Source organism: Ranitomeya variabilis, chromosome 1 (assembly GCF_051348905.1).
Source record: "Ranitomeya variabilis isolate aRanVar5 chromosome 1, aRanVar5.hap1, whole genome shotgun sequence".
In the NCBI taxonomy this organism is placed as follows: domain Eukaryota; kingdom Metazoa; phylum Chordata; class Amphibia; order Anura; family Dendrobatidae; genus Ranitomeya; species Ranitomeya variabilis.
The window spans coordinates 139,778,131-139,796,267 of record NC_135232.1 but is presented as its reverse complement, the minus strand read 5'-3'; the positions used below and the strand labels follow the sequence as shown (position 1 = coordinate 139,796,267).

The window sequence follows — 18,137 nt, the reverse complement described above, 5'->3', positions numbered from 1 at the left end:
TCCGCACCATTGTTTCCGATGAAACCGTTTTCTGCCGTGATAAACTATTTCAGAATGATATCTCCCTGTTTATTTAGTGTCGCCGTTGCCCTAGATATGACAGCGTGTACAGATCCACTAGAAAAAAAAAAATGAAATCTTGGGAAAAAAAGATGTGCAGAGAGGAGGAAATAAAAAAAAAAAGAAAGACATTAGATGATGGCAGTTCTTATTCCCTGCTGTTACTGGGCTGTGAATGGCTGGATAGATTGCAACCGGGGCTTCAAAGCATTTAGGCTTTATTTACTACACAATAAATACAAAAACGTTTTGCCAAGTGCCGGTGATGAGAGCTGTTATTGAATCTGTACGCCGAGGCAGGCGAGAGGGAGGGTTTTTTCGCTATCTGAGTATTCCCTTCACTTGTAAGGAAAGTAGATCGTGTAGCCCCTGTGACCTACTTCTAGATGAGAAGGGGGATTTGTAATGTAAAATAATGGTATCCATCTAGTACAGTGGCCCCTTCATCTTTCAGTCATGTAACCTACTGTGTCCTAATGACGCTGACCTGGAAAACACAAGTGTTACTCATTTCAGATGCTATCCTGATGTCATCGGGGATTTTATTATTCATGTTAATGTCAAGAACAGTGAAGTAGCCAAAGAAAATACATTTATATTGATCTGGCGGTGGAATAGGCACTGCCAGCTTGTTTGCGCATTGCTGAATAATTTACATATTCTTTCTTTTTTTTTCTCTCTTTTTTTTCCCTAAGAAAACATATTTCAGTCAAGACGTCTGTGATTGAAAATACAGATATTGACAAGATATTCATATGCTGCACTGACAGCAAACCAACACAGCCTTTCACACCTACAGCAAAATACATTCAATTGCTATTACTTCCCAGTACATGAAATGTTATCTTTAATCAAGGAGCTAAATAAAAAGAAAGTTTGTATCAGGCAAGCTGCGAGTACAGAGTCTTCGCCCACTTTGAAGACCAGTCATTCTTATAGCAGACCAATTGATCTCTCGGTGTGATGTGAATGTGAACATAATTGAAGTCGGATTATTTAACTACTGTGATAAATCTACAAAGAAAGGACTGATGGTACAAAGCTTCGACGTAGAAGCCTCTGTATCAAAGGCAAGGGACATAAAACAATATTGCACATATTTATATTGTGAGTTTTGACAAAGTAGATGATCTAAAAAGGTAGACGAGGCTGACGGTGAATGAGACTGTGCTATTGATTTGGAAATAATTCTTTGTAACGAGAACCAGCGGTTTTCATGACACTGGCGAAGAGATGGATCAGAGTTGACATGAAATTCCCGAATTTACGGGCTGAAATAGCTGAGAAGAAATACAGTATATGGTCTGTTATTTGGCACAGATTATGTTGGCTTTCCCCATGTCAGATATTTGGTTTGCTAAAGAACTGCAGGTACATTTAAAATATTATTAAAGGTAATCTATCAGTCGGATCAGCCCTCCAGTCCTGAGCCGTCTATATATAAGCATGTAGGTCATAAGAAGCTTAATAAAATGATACCTTGATATCTGTGAACAAATGTCTTATTCCAGAGAAATCCTTCTTTTTCTTAATATATAAATAAGCTGTGAAGATCTATTCGCCTGATGTAGATCTCCCTGAGAATATGCTTCCAAAGGTTATTTTAAATGAAAGGGGGAGTTACCAGTGTGAGACATGTAATGGCTGACAGTCTGTCTCCTTTCTTATAAAATAAGCTCTAGAGACAGATTCTCAGGGAGATCTTTGTCCTGCCCATAGATTTTAACAATTAATTTACCGATAAAGAAAAATGTGGAATTCACTGACATCAGATCACAGATATTAAGGTATAATTTTATTACATTTTCTATGTCCTGCATGTCCATATGGACAACATAAGAGTGTTGATCCTACTGACAGATTTAGAAGGAACTGTAGTCTAATTCAGGCTGTTTGAGCCACAGGCAGCATGAACCAGTCACTTGCTGCATTATTGCAGCTTTGAATGATTTACTCTGATATACTGTGAAATTTAAGAGAAAACATAATTTGAAAAAAAAATAGTTATGGACTATGCATCTTAGATGACTAGTCCAAGGCAGTCCCCCCCAGCTACTTCCTGTCCCGCTCCCGTAGATTGGTAATGTTCTTAGTATATGCACAAAGAGGGAGCGACCTGTCAGTCATGGGGAGCAGAACAGGTAGACGCCGCTGGGGGCCTGGTATGGCCACTCCTTTCTACTCAAGTGAATGATGATGGACTGCAATACCAGGAATAGCCTAAAAGTAGACTTGATCAAATCCTTCTAATTATAATGAGTTGATAGCAGGTACGGACTAGGGCTGAAATTCAGCCGTGGCATTTGAAATCACACAGGCCCGTGCCATCCCTATCCCCAAGCACCAGATTGGATATATTACTAATATTACCCTACATGGAAGAAAACAAGATTTACTACAAGAACAGTATTTCTAATGATACCCGTGGCCTGCTGGCGTAAGTGATGGAGTCAGCGACTTTGTGCTCCTTCACAACTCTTAATAGTGTGGGTGTCTTGAGAACACCAATTCTTTTAACAATGTAGCAAACAAGCCAGCCCATGACTAGGCAGGCCCTTTTGGCATTTGCCAGAATTGCCAGATGGCCAGTCTGGCCCTGGTTGATAGTGTAGGTGTGGGCTCTACTCCACGGAGCTGAAAAAAAAGACAACCCATCAGGAGGTTTTTGCTCCCCAAAGCGCTCTCACTATAGGATATCTCTCTTTCTGCAGTCTCTTAACATGCTTTTAGGAGTTCCAGTGATGTGTCCTTTTGCTAGAAATACATTTTAATTTCCCTTTACACGACCTGCTAATTGTGTCTTTCTAGTGTAGACGGTGTAAACGCTGCAGTCAAGTCAAGCTTACGTCCACCCTACATGGCTTGATTGATGTCTATGACAAACAGGCTTGCAATGCCTTTCCTTGTCCTCAGGGACATTAATCAAGTCATATAAAACATAAAGGCAAAAATCTCTCAGTGGCCATAGTAAGAACTAGAGCATTTTAGTTATTTTATATATCAATTATAGTAGAAAACTGACTTCAATATTCTGTATTTTTTCAGATGACACATTTCTTTTTAGCAGAAAACAAAGGAAACAGTTAATGATATATTCTAATTGTCCCTATGTTCCCTGTTTACTATAATTTATAGCATAAAATATATATTTCACAATATACATTAGATTTTTTGTTGTGCCAAATATGTTGAGGTCTGTATAAATTTGATGTGCTCATTATATTATCCACTTAAAGTCTTTTGTGCAAATTACACCCAGTTCCTCCTTTATTTTCAACGTAGACTGTTTCACTCATGAAAATCAGTATGTAAATGTTATTGGATTATCTAAGTGAGGCTTTCTCCTTGCATTTATAGATATTAAGGCTCATTATGTATCTTTATTTTCACTGGACTCTCCGCTGTGCATATGCACTGAAACAATTCAAGATTATAGATTCACCCAATCACTCATCCCTGAGTGACACTGCAGAGTGGCGTTCAATGGTGCCAGATGGTGCTCAGTGGTGCCAATGTAACCCTTCTGCCAATGGCCAGGGGGTTACACTAATAAAGATGATTTGAATTCATGGTAATTTACTGTCGAGTGTGTTCGAGGCTTGCCAGCCTCTGTGCCCTTGGTAACATCCATTCACATCCTATTATGGAATGGTCTGCTCACTGATGATCGCTCCGAATTTTCTACAATACCAGAGGACACAATTTCCAAAACCGAGCAGAATGAATTTCTTTTTCATATTTGAATTTTTGGCAACTGTGTTCAGACTCTTCTTTCATTCTTTTCATTCCAGGCTAATAATAAGTTTACAGGTCTTTCTGTTTAGATGAATACATTGCCATTTTACGCGAGCTGTGATGGAAGAAGCTGTTGTGAATCCTCATACAGTATCGCTACAAGTATAGATGTCTCTCCTCTTTTAATGAAATCTCAATTATTTTCTTTATTCAGGTGTGCAAGGTTTATGTCACCTTGTGAGGGAGATGTTCCCTCACCAGACAAACATCTACATCTACAATGTTTTCTCCAGTTACTAATTCTGTGAATCGTTTATAGAAGAGCATAGTTCTCTCACACTGCTGGGAAATTTATCATTGTCTCCCCAAAACTGTAATAGATTGACGATGCTCAATTTTGTCATCTTGTTACTCTCCACAAGGAGAAACAGTACCCCTTATAACCCTTGTTAGAAGCCTCTTACCCAACCAAATCACATTTCCCGCTTTGCACTGATAAATGGCAAATATCCCGAAACACTTGTTGGCAAATGGAGTTTTTGGTTTGACTTCTTATCTTAAGTAATTTGGCAAGGCCCTTTCAAGGGTCGATATTAACTTTTAGGCTGGGGTCACACTAGCATATAAAAAAATTGGTCCAAAGTTGATCCAGAAAAGTAGGACGAGTGTCATGGTAGTGTTATGTAAGTACAATGCAATTTTTCTCACCAAGCATCCCTATGACATGCGTATGCAATCTGTATGCATTTTTAGCATCATCTTTTACATACTGTAATTTTCTTTGTAACTTAAAGCTAGTTTATAAAACTAATAAAGTAATTTTATATAAAGATATAGATAGATAGATAGATAGATAGATAGATGATAGAAAGATATTAAATAATAGATAGAACAGATAGGATGGCTAGATATATAGATAGATAGATAGATAGATATCCTGTAGATATATAATGTCACAAGCCCACTACATATAATAAACGTTCACCATTTAGTGCCCTTAATGTGGCACAAAAGGGTGTTTAGCCTTATTTAACCTATTAAATAAATGAATAATAATTTAAAAAAATGATGTGGGGCCCCCTATTTTTAATAACCAGCAAGGTAAAGCAGACAGCTATGGGCTTATATTTTCAGGCTGGGAATGTCCCTAGTTATTGTGCTCTTCCCAGCCTAAAAATACCAGCCCACAGCCTCCCCAGAATTAGCGCATCACAGTTGCACCAATTCTGGCACTTCGGCCCGGCTCTTCCCAATTGCCCTTGTGCTGTGTCAATTGGGGTAATGGTTTATGAGGTTGATGTCAGCTTTGTAATGTCAGCTGGCATTAATCCCAGGGGTTAGTAATGGAGAGCTGTCTACCAGACCCTCCCATTACTAACCGAGTAACTTAAAAGAAAAAAAACACACACACAAAAATGTTATTTTTACCAATTACCCTGGTGCGGTGGTAATCAGGGTAATGGTAGTTGGGGTTGATGACAGCTGTAATTTGTCAAAAGTCACAGCTGCTCTCAAGCTCTGGGGTTAGTAATGGAGAGGTGTCTATCAGCCACCCCCATTACTAACCCAGTAATGAAAAATAAAAACACAGACGCAGAGTAGATTACTTTATTTGAATAAAGACTCCCCATCCTATCCCTCAGTCACCAATTTATTTAAAAAAATAAACAAACCCATGCAGGTCCGCCATAATCCAACAAATCCAATATAGTTCAAATATGGATACCTGAAAAACATAAGACAGAAATAAAATCAGGAGACAGTCCCTCGTTCACCAATTTGTTACCAGTATTGTTCCCACGAAGATCCGTCATAGTCCATGTTCCCTTGAATCTGTCTCTGGAACTGTGAAAAGCAGTAAAGTTCCTTCTATTCACAGACAGCAATGCTCATCAGAGAAGCTGCGCAGCAGCAGCCATCAACACTAATGAGTCACTATCTGGCGCCTTTGACAACTCAAAGCTGTCATCAACCTCAACTACCATTACTCTAATTTCCACGGCACCAGGGCAATCAGGAAGACCCGTGTAAAGCACCAGATTTCACGCATTTAATGCTTCGCCAATTTTGGAGTGGCTTTGGGCTGGTATTTTGGGGATGGAATGGCCCAATAACCAGAGACCTTCCCAGCCTGATAACATAAGCCCACAGCTGTTTGCTTTACCTTTGCTGGTTATCAAAAGTAGGGGAGACCCCACGTATTTTTTTTAAAATTATCTATTTAATGGGTTAAATAAAGCCAAACACTCTTTAGTGCCACATGACTGGCAGTAAAGGGGGCAAGTTTATTATATGTAGGGGGCCTGTGACATTTTATATCTACAGGACATCTATTCTATCGTTTATCTATTCTGAGGGTTCGGGCTGTAACGTTACTGTTCTTGGCTGATGAAATTTCAGGACTCCTTTGAGATGTGTGCGTAGAAATTGGTTAGCATACGTATAGTCCCCATTCAAACAGCTGCTTAAAAAATAACTGTTCGTTCACACAAAAGTTAGATACGCAAAAGATTTTCTTTCCAAATGGATGTATTAAACTAGCTGCATTAAAGATCAGATCTTACAAAATCTCAGTCACAGAGAAAATCTGCATCGTAAATTGAGTGGCGCAGTGGATTGTTCATCTGTATTTCCGTGTCCGTATTGGACATCCTGATGTAAAAATGAGAACCATTGGCTCTTCTTGGAGTTTCATATCGGAATGGCTTCAGTGTGTGGTCCCAGGATGTCTTAGATTACAAAGAACTTAACAAATTGAATAAAAAATGGTAAGTTTCGTAACCAGCCCCTTTATCTTCTTCACCTGTCAAAATGCACCCTGCTACATCTGTATAAAGCACTAGCAGACCTACTCACAGGATCCATTGCCGACTTTGGCTCTCACTGTGTAACCCCAATATCTTAAACTTATATCCTGCCAGTTTTGTGAGTAAAGTAGGGTGTCTACAGGAACCCACGTGAATATGTGACATTTTTCTATTATAAATTGCTGTATTTTCCATCATGAAATATCGCATGTTACACCTGTATCATCTCTTGCAATCACTGAAACCTGGCGTGGATTACATTTATATGTTCATCTACAGGGCCACCATTGAGCTCAGATGAAGGCATAATGACAGATCTGATTCTCCTTGGTTTGAAAGTCATTGGCAGAAATATAAAGAGAAAGAGATGATGGTGTGGGGGAGATCAGAGAATCATCATACTGGTCCAATGAGGAATGAAGCAGCTTTTAACATTTGAAGACATTTGTTCTTTCCCATCTGTCATCCTGTCCTTCTCTTCATAATATGAAACCAGGAGCGCACACTATATGTTATGGCTTGTACCGCTCAAATGTATTATTTCAGTTACATATCTCTCATATCACTAACCATGATGTAAAGTAGCGCTGCACACTGACCGCCATATGCTCCTCATTAGCGCTCAATATGTCAGTGCTTCTATATCTGTTGCACAAATGAATTTTCTCAATTGTCTTGCATAAACCTAGATATAGATATATCAGAAGGACAGAATTTTTGGGGAGAGGGAATGGTGCATTTTTCCCAGAGACTCCACCAACCCATCGTCAGCATGTGCGGGAATTATCTGGTAAAATAGATGGTGGCCCGATTCTAACGCATCGGGTATTCTAGAATATGTATGTATGTATGTATGTATGTACGTACGTCGCGCTTAGCACAGCCATGTAGTATATAACACAGCCATGTAGTATATAGCACAGCCACGTAGTATATAGCACAACCACGTAGTATATAGCAGCCACATAGTATATAGCAGCCACATAGTATATAGCACAGCCCATGTAACACAGACAGCCACGTAGTATATAGCACAGCCACGTAGTATATAGCAGCCATGTAGTATATAGCATGGCCCATGTAAAATATAGCACAGCCCACGCAGTATATAATACAGGCCACGTAGTATATAACACAGCCCATGTAATATATAGCACAGCCCACGTAATATATAGCACAGACCACGCAGTATATAACACAGGCCACATAGTATATAACACTGCCCGCGCAGTATATAACACAGCCCACGCAGTATATAACACTGCCCATGCAGTATATAACACGGCCCACGTAGTATATAGCACAGCCACATAGTATATAGCAGCCACATAGTATATAACACAGCCCACATAATATATAGCACAACCCACGTAATATATAGCACAGCCCACGCAGTACATAACACAGGCCACACAGTATATAGCACAGCCCACGCAGTATATAGCACAGCCAATGTAGTAAATAACACAGCCCATGCAGTATATAACACAGCCCACGTAATATATAGCACAGCCCACGTAGTATATAACACAGCCCACGCAGTATATAACACAGCCCACGCAGTATATAACACAGCCCACGTAGTATATAGCAGTGTGGGCACCATATCCCTGTTAAAAAAAAATGAAAATAAAAATAGTTATATACTCACCCTCCGGTGTCCAGCGAAGCTGTGCCGATGCGCGCGATGCTGCCACAAGCTTCCGTTCCCAGTGATGCATTGCGAAATTGCCCCGATGACTTAGCGGTCTCGCGAGACCGCTAAGTCATCTGGGTAATGTCACAATGCATCTCTGGGAACGGAAGCTGCCGGCCATATCGTGAGGAGCGGGAAAGCTGCGGAGGCGACGGAAGGTGAGAATAGCATGGTTTTTTATTTTTTTTATTGTTTTTAACATTATATCTTTTTACTATTGATGCTGGATAGCCAGCATCAATAGTAAAAAGTTGGTCCGGGATGGGGCGACACACTGGCGCTGACTGGAGGAGAGTAGTGAGGGACCAATTCGAGGCCGGACTAAGCCTGTCGCTGCGACGTGGGATTTCCGTTACGGAAGTTGCAGACAGAGAGACAGACAAACAGACGGAAGTACCCCTTAGCCAATTATATATATAGATGAGTTAGGTGCTATAGTATATACCACTTATTATTGGGTGGTATATGCTACACTTTATACTATACAGTATGCTATATTCCATACTATACTTAGGCATGCAATGGATATGTGTTTTTAAGCACTAGATGACATTTTATTTGTTCGCTGTACAACAGTTTTTTTTATTACATTTGGCACTATTAAGGCTTCTTTCACACTTCAGTTGTTTGGCGTCAGTCTGCTCCGACATAGTGACGGATCGACGGATCCGTCACAATTGTTGAGAAAACGGTTCTAACGGATCCGTTTTTTTGACTGATCAGTTACTTGGGGGTTGTCTGGGAAAAGTATCTACTTTTTGGAGCATGCGCAATTGAAAAAGCGGATTGGGGTGACGGATCCGCCAAAATGACGGTCGCGACGGATCCGTCGCCCATAGGTGGCCATTCTATGGAATGGCGGACTTGACGGATCCGTCGCGAACCGCCATTTCGGCGCAGACAAAAAACGTTATAATGTCCGTCAATGTCTAGACAACGTCCGCCAAATTTCGACGGATCCGTTGCATGGCGGATGGAACGGACGACCATCTGCCACAATCCATCGCTAATGCATGTCTATGGGAAAATAGCGGATCCGCAAAAAAAATGGCGGATCCGCTATTTGAGGAAAATGGCGGTTTCAGACTGACGCCAAAAGACTGAAGTGTGAAAGAGGCCTAACTTGATAACTTTTTTATTTATTTTATTGTCTGATTCTCTCATGTCAAAATCAAGAGGTTGCATCCACATGCCACCAAAATAATAGATATGTCTAAATTGTGTTCCCATACCGAACTGCAGAGAGCTGAAACTCTTGAATTGCCCTACATACGAAATTAATTATAAATGATTGCAGCTAAACTCTACAAATGTAGCAATAATGACTATTGGCAGGGAAAAATCCATTGATTGGAAACAATCCTTTCATCAGCATAATAAAAATGCACATATTATCATCTTTAATGCTCATTATTAGCCATATTGCTCAAATTACCTTTGACTCTATAGTTAAAGATCAATGACAATTACTTTGAATTATGGCTCTTAGTTGGCTCTCAGATTGGCTACAATTGAAGGCTTAGCCTATTAACTACGGCACATAAATATGCTGTAATCTGGTATAGCTTAATGACAACCATTGCATGGCCTCCAAATCTTGACTATGTTGTACCTTCTATTCCATTTGTAACATATCTTGCCCGTAGATACATATCCTATAGTTGTCCTTTCCAGAATTGCTTTTAGGGGTATTAAACATGTTTGTTTACATAGATAAATAATGTCAAATTCCAACATCAAAAGGGAGTACCCAACAAAACAACGAGTGCCATCTACTTGGAGTTTTTTTATTATTATTTTTCATAACTAGCTGTTTCCAGCCAGCTAACGCTCGGCATGCTCATTGCTATCTAATGAACGCTGCTAGTGATTAACCCCTTTCTGACCTCGGACAGGATAGTACGTCCGAGGTCAGAAGCCCTGCTTTGATGTGGGCTCCGGCGGTGAACCCACATCAAAGCCGGGACATGTCAGCTGTTTTGAACAGCTGACATGTGCCCGTAATAGGCGCGGGCAGAATCGCGATCTGCCCGCGCCTATTAACTAGTTAAATGCCGCTGTCAATCGCAGACAGCGGCATTTAACTACAGCTTCCGGCCGGGCGCCAACCCCCATCACATGATCGGAGGTCGGCGATGCTTCTGAATGGTAACCATAGATTAGACCCAGATTACGTTTTTTTGGTCGCCGCGACATTGCATTAAAATGCAATAACGGGCAATCAAAAGAACGTATCTGCACCAAAATGCCATCATTAAAAACGCCGGCTTGGCACGCAAACAATAAGCCCTCAACCGACCCCAGATCATGAAAAATGGAGCTGCTACGGATATCGGAAAATGGCGCAATTTTTTTTTAATTTTTTTTTTTTTAAGCAAAGTTTGGAATTTTTTTCACCACTTAGATAAAAAATAACCTAGCCATGTTAGGTGTCTATGAACTCGTACTGACCTGAAGAATCATAATGGCAGGTCAGTTTTAGCATTTAGTGAACCTAGCAAAAAAGCCAAGCAAAAAACCAGTGTGGGATTGCACTTTTTTTGCTATTTCACCGCACTTGGAATTTTTTTCCCGTTTTCTAGTACACGACATGGTAAAACCAATGATGTCGTTCAAAAGTACAACTCGTCCTGCAAAAAATAAGCCCTCACATGGCCTAATTGACATAAAAATAAAAAAGTTACGGCTCTGGGAAGGAGGGCAGTGAAAAACGAGCACGGAAAAACGGAAAATCCCAAGGTCATGAAGGGGTTAAACTAAAGTAAATAATGACAACATTCAATAGCGCTTACGCAGGTGGTAAATTAACTTAAAATGAAGTTAATAACAATAATAATAATTAAAAATCAGAATAATACTAATACATTTTATTCACAGTGTAAACTCAAAAGCAAACTGGATTTGTGTGGTAATGTGGAGGGACGGAGCCTTGTGTGGTAATGTGTGGGGACAGAGCCTCGTGTGGTAATGTGTGGGGACAGAGCCTCATGTGGTAATGTGTGAGGACGAGCCTCGTGTGGTAATGTATGGGGCAGAGCCTCGTGTGGTAATGTGTGGGGACGCAGCCTCGTGTGGTAATGTGTGGGGACAGAGCCTCGTGTGGTAATGTATGGGGACAGAGCCTCGTGTGGTAATGTGTGGGGACAGAGCCTCGTGTGGTAATGTGTGGGGACGGAGCCTCGTATGGTAATGTGTGGGGACAGAGACTTGTGTGGTAATGTGTGGGGACGGAGCCTCGTGTGGTAATGTGGGGGGATGGAGCCTTGTGTGGTAATGTGTGGGGATGGAGCCTCGTGTGGTAATGTGGGGGGGCGGGATTATGTGTGGTAATATGGTGGGGGGCAGGATTATGTGTGGTAATGTGGTGGGGGCGGGATTATGTGTGGTAATGTGGTGAGGCGGCGGGATTGTGTGGTAATGTGGTGGGGGGCGGGATTATGTGTGGTAATGTGGTGGGGGGCGGGATTGTGTGTGGTAATGTGGTGAGGGTCGGGATTGTGTGTGGTAATGTGGGGGTGGGATTGTGTGTGGTAATGTGGTGGGGGGCTGGATTTTGTGTGATAATGTGGTGGGGGGCGGGATTATGTGTGGTAATGTGGTGGGGGGTGGGATTATGTGTGGTAATGTGGTGGGGGGTGGGATTATGTGTGGTAATGTGGTGGGGGGCGGGATTGTGTGTGGTAATGTGGTGGGGGGCGGGATTATGTGTGGTAATGTGGGGGGCGGGATTATGTGTGGTAATGTGGTGGGGGGCTGGATTTTGTGTGGTAATGTGGTGGGGGGCGGGATTATGTGTGGTAATGTGGTGGGGGGGTGGATTATGTGTGGTAATGTGGTGGGGGGCGGGATTATGTGTGGTAATGTGGTGGGGGGCGGGATTATGTGTGGAAATGTGGTGGGGGGCGGGATTGTGTGTGGTAATGTGGTGGGGGGCGGGATTATGTGTGGAAATGTGGTGGGGGGCGGGATTGTGTGTGGTAATGTGGTGAGGGGCGGGATTGTGTGTGGTAATGTGGGGGTGGGATTGTGTGTGGTAATGTGGTGGGGGGCTGGATTTTGTGTGGTAATGTGGTGGGGGCGGGATTATGTGTGGTAATGTGGTGGGGGGCGGGATTATGTGTGGTAATGTGGTGGGGGGTGGGATTATGTGTGGTTATGTGGTGGGGGCGGGATTATGTGTGGTAATGTGGTGGGGGGTGGGATTATGTGTGGTAATGTGGGGGGGCGGTATTATGTGTGGTAATGTGGTGGGGGGGCGGGATTATGTGTGGTAATGTGGTGGGGGGTGGGATTATGTGTGGTAATGTGGTGGGGGTGGGATTATGTGTGGTAATGTGGTGGGGGTGGGATTATGTGTGGTAATGTGGTGGGGGGGCGATATTGTGTGTGGTAATGTGGTGGGGGCGGGATTATGTGTGTTAATGTGGTGGGGGGTGGGATTATGTGTGGTAATGTGGTGGGGGCGGGATTATGTGTGGTAATGTGGTGGGGGGCGGTATTATGTGTGGTAATGTGGTGGGGGGCGGGATTATGTGTGGTAATGTGGTGGGGGGTGGGATTGTGTGGTAATGTGGTGGGGGCAGAATTGTGTGTGGCAATGTGGTGGGGGGGCGGAATTATGTGTGGTAATGTGGGGGGGCTGGATTGTGTGTGGTAATGTGGGGGGCGGGATTGTGTGTGGTGATGTGGTAGGGGCGGGATTGTGTGTGGTAATGGGGTGGGGGCGGGATTATGTGTGGTGATGTGTGGGGGTGAAGTTACTGTGCAGGGGGCGGGATTAGCGAGTAATCACGATGCCTCTTATATATATAGATTATAGCGCCATTTATTCCATGGCGCTTTACATGTGAATAAGAAGTATTTCCTTTTTCAATTAATTTTCTGGAAACGTACTGTATGGAACATCCCATGCCTACTGTTTAGAGTCTAGTATGGGCATTGCCTCACTGGTCTTTCTTTAATCTACCAAAATTAATGGGAATCTGTCAGCAGGTTTTTGCTATGTAATATGAAGACAGCAGGAGACTTGTTCTGAAACACAGATTTCAATGTTGTGTCACTTATTAGGCTGTGTGCTGTTGTTTACTTACAATGAAGGCTATATCACCTGGAGATTATCACTGATGGACTAAGTCTCAGGCTACTGTTAGACTGACCACACCCCCTCCTGTGATAAGCAGCTCACTATCAATAGACAATGTACACAGAAAGCTGTGATGTGGATGGAGTTATCTTTCTGGGCTCTGCTACATGCTACATCTAAAATTCTGAACCTGTCCCAACTGCTGCACCCAGTAAACTAAGTTATACATAGTTGGATTCAGAGTCTCAGTTACTACATTAAGCTTCTCATAGCTGGGGTAGAAAAAGCCCGGTGACAGATTCCCTTTAATTATTCTCCAGATCTACTCTCCATCAACAATGAACACGTGCACATACACTCGTAATTGTATTATAACAAGTCATTGTGAAATATAAGTAATTGATTCTAAAGTTATTATTATTATTATTATTATAGCGCCATTTATTCCATGGCGCTTTACATGTAAGGAGGGGTATACATAATAAAAACAAGTACAATAATCTTGAACAATACAAGTCATAACTGGTACAGGAGGAGAGAGGACTCTGCCCGCGAGGGCTCACAATCTACAAGGGATGGGTGAGAATACAGTAGGTGAGGCTAGAGCTGGTCATGCAGCGGTTTGGTCGATCGGTGGTTACTGCAGGTTGTAGGCTTGTCGGAAGAGGTGGGTCTTCAGGTTCTTTTTGAAGGTTTCGATGGTAGGCGAGAGTCTGATGTGTTGTGGTAGAGGGTTCCAGAGTAGGGGTGATACGCGAGAGAAACCTTGTATACGATTGTGGGAAGAGGAGATAAGAGGGGAGTAGAGAAGGAGATCTTGTGAGGATCGGAGGTTGCGTGTAGGAAAGTACCGGGAGATGAGGTCACAGATGTAAGGAGGAGACAGGTTGTGGATGGCTTTGTACGTCATGGTTAGGGTTTTGTACTGTCAAGTGTATCCAATATTTGCTTCTGCTGGACCTTTAGGATTCATTATTGTGTCAGTGCCTGAGACCATCAAAGTATTTTCAGGTAATCTAATCTGCCAAATACGGGGTTATAGAAAACAATAAATACATTCTCTATGGTTACACTGATTTCATGGCATCTTAGAATCTAATTTCTTGAAATCAGTAGATACTGAGTAAAATTCGTTTTTTACTTTTCCAGTCAGATTTCGCTTTCCAGTTTCCTTGTATAGATTATTGGTAGTAGTTATTTACGTTGTTACAATGGGGAAGTCGTTCTTGTCTGGTCCAGATCATTATGTATTTCATTCATGGAGGTAGACTGCACACGTTAGTGGCCAAACATGGATATTTTCTTTTTATCACAAGTATTCTGCATTAATGAAAAATATCCAGCACCGTATACATGTACAGTACATTTAGCCACAAGGAATTTAAATATCATTATATTAGTTTTATCTGTTTTATAAAACTATAGTTTGATGGAAATCACAGTAGAACTTAATTAGCCGTACAAAGAGATAGTCAGGTGTCAGATCTCACCGGTTCTCTGATGTGAGATGATGGCGATAGCTGGAAACTTATCACATGGACGGAGTACATTCTCACTGCGCTTTTGTGACTAGTCCCAAGTAATATGAAATGAAATGTCAGAATCAAAAACTTTCAAGTGGAAAGAAAACCTCCAAGAGTATTTTTGTCTTCACAAATCGTGTGCGCTGACCTCTTATCTATGTGCGCTTGTCTATGGTAATAATGACTTCAAACAATCTAAGTACCAGGGGGCGAGCAGGGGCATGAGGACAAATCTTTGACAATGCCGGGATTTGTGAGAATATAAAGCCTAATTGTCGCTCACCTTTTAAGTTTACAAGTATCCTGCAGAACCTAATAATAAAGAAGCTCTCCTGTTCAGAATACACGTTTGTTGCAGCTATAACTGACAGCAGGGTTTAACTGAAGGATGACCCCTTTATTTCAAGCCCGCGCCGGCTGTGTTATATTATTGGAAGAGATTTTTAAATCTGCAAATCAAACAGCTCCCCTTATTCTTTTGAGCAGTCCAGCTCAGACTCCTCAGACGCTATATCGCATAACCTCGGAGCACTTGGCTGCTGTACAGCTGCTGGGTTCCTTTTGGAGGCACCTGTGCGGTGCTAATTCATCGATCCAGACAATATTAATGTTCAGTGCACAACAGAACTGCAGGTTTTCGGATTAAACATTACTTTGGTACATCATTTATCTTCTGTGGATTTTTAGAGGTTGGAAATAAAGATTTTATAAAGGTCAAATCAGTGCATTCACACATTTATACATGTATATACTGTACTGTATGTACAGTACAGACCAAAAGTTTGGACACACCTTCTCATTTAAAGATTTTTCTGTATTTTCATGACTATGAAAACTGTACATTCACACTGAAGGCATAAAAACTGTGAATTAACACATGTGGAATTATATACTTAACAAAAAAGTGTGAAACAACTAAAAGTATTTCTTATATTCTAGGTTCTTCAAAGTAGCCACCTTTTGCTTTGATGACTGCTTTGCACACTCTCGGCATTCTCTTGAAGAGCTTCAGGAGGTAGTCACCGGGAATGGTTTTCCAACAATCTTGAAGGAGTTCCCAGAGATGCTTAGCACTTGTTGGCCCTTTTGCCTTCACTCTGCGGTCCAGCTCACTCCAAACCATCTCGATTGGGTTCAGGTCTGGTGACTGTGGAGGCCAGGTCATCTGGTGTAGCACCCCATAACTCTCCTTCTTTTTCAAATAGCCCTTACACAGCCTGGAGGTGTGTTTGGGGTCATTGTCCTGTTGAAAAATAAATGATGGTCCAACTAAACGCAAACCGGATGGCATAGCATGCCGCTGCAAGATGCTGTGGTAGCCATGCTGGTTCAGTATACCTTCAATTTTTAATAAATCCCCAACAGTGTCACCAGCAAAGCACCCCCACACCCTCACACCTCCTCCTCCATGCTTCACGGTGGGAACCAGGCATGTAGAGTCCATCCGTTCACCTTTTCTGTGTCGCCCAAAGACACGGTGATTGGAACCAAAGATCTCAAATTTGGACTCATCAGACCAAAGCACAGATTTCCACTGGTCTAATGTCCATTCCTTGTGTTCTTTAGCCCAAACAAGTCTCTTCTGCTTGTTGCCTGTCCTTAGCAGTGGTTTCCTAGCAGCTATTTTACCGTGAAGGCCTGCTGCACAGTCTCCTCTTAACAGTTGTTGTAGAGATGTGTCTGCTGCTAGAACTCTGTGTGGCATTGACCTGGTCTCTAATGTGAGCTGCTGTTAACCTGTAATTTCTGAGGCTGGTGACTCAGATAAACTTATTCTCAGAAGCAGAGGTGACTCTTGGTCTTCCTTTCCTGGGGCGGTCCCCATGTGAGCCAGTTTCTTTGTAGCACTTGATGGTTTTTGCCACTGCACTTGGAGACACTTTCAAAGTTTTCCCAATTTTTCGGACTTACTGACCTTCTTTTCTTAAAGTAATGATGGCCACTTGTTTTTCTTTACTTAGCTGCTTTTTTCTTGCCATAATACAAATTCTAACAGTCTATTCAGTAGGGCTATCAGATGTGTATCCACCAGACTTCTGCTCAACACAACTGATGGTCCCAACCCCATTTATAAGGCAAGAAATACCACTTATTAAACCTGACAGGGCACACCTGTGAAGTGAAAACCATTCAGGGTGACTACCTCTTGAAGCTCATAAAGAGAATGCCAAGAGTGTGCAAAGCAGTTATGATAGCAAAAGGTGGCTACTTTGAAGAATCTAGAATATAAGACATATTTTCAGTTGTTTCACACTTTTTTGTTAAGTATATAATTCAACATGTGTTAATTCATAGTTTTGATGCCTTCAGTGTGAATTTACAATTTTCATAGTCATGAAAATGTAGACAAATCTTTAAATGATAAGGTGTGTCCAAACTTTTGGTCTGTACTGTATATATATATATATATATATATATATATATATATATATACTAGATGGTGGTCCGATTCTAATGCATTGGGTATTCTAGAATATGTATGCGTAGTGTATAGCACAGCCCACGTAGTATATTGCACAGCCACGCAGTACATTGCGCAGCCCACGCAGTACATTGCGCAGCCCACGCAGTACATTGCGCAGCCCACGTAGTAAATTGCGCAGCCCATGCAGTACATTGCGCAGCCCACGTAGTATATTGCACAGCCCACGTAGTAAATTGCGCAGCCCACGTAGTACATTGCACAGCCCACGTAGTACATTGCGCAGCCCACGTAGTACATTGCGCAGCCCACGTAGTACATTGCACAGCTCACGTAGTACATTGCCCAGCCCACGTAGTATATTGCACAGCCCATGTAGTATATTGCACAGCCCACGTATATAGCAATGTGGGCATGATATCCCTTTAAAAAAAAAGAATTACAATAAAAAATAGTCATATACTCACCTTCCGTTGGCCCCTGGATCCAGGAAGCGGTTACCGATACTCCTCGTGCACTAGGGTCTGAAGAGTGCATTGCGGTCTCGCGAGATGATGACGTAGCGGTCTCGCGAGACGGCTACGTCATCATCTCGCGAGATTGCAATGCATGGAGCGGTTACCGGAGCGTTGCGAGGAGCGGGAAAGGCGCCAGAAGGTGAGTATGTGATGATTTTTTATTTTTTTATTATTTTTAACATTAGATATTTTTACTATTGAAGCTGCATAGGCAGCCTCAATAGTAAAAAAGTTGGTCACACAGGGTTAATAGCAGCTTTAATGGAGTGCGTTACACCGCGGCATAACACGGT

The 18,137-nt window shown here is 42.1% G+C and overlaps 1 protein-coding gene across 6 annotated transcripts in view; it reads left to right on the top strand.

Moving 5' to 3' along the window:
* Positions 1 to 18,137, top strand: part of MCTP1 (multiple C2 and transmembrane domain containing 1) — a 1,325,457-nt gene that overhangs the window by 1,240,365 nt on the left and 66,955 nt on the right. Inside the window, exon 19 of one of the 6 annotated variants that reach the window (XM_077289270.1) lies at positions 756 to 1,528. The exons of the other annotated variants lie outside the window; for them this stretch is intronic. Coding sequence (XP_077145385.1) covers positions 756 to 788 — 33 coding nt within the window. The 3' untranslated portion in view covers positions 789 to 1,528. Of the gene's footprint in view, positions 1 to 755; positions 1,529 to 18,137 lie in introns of those variants that run through there. 6 annotated transcript variants of the gene reach the window in all.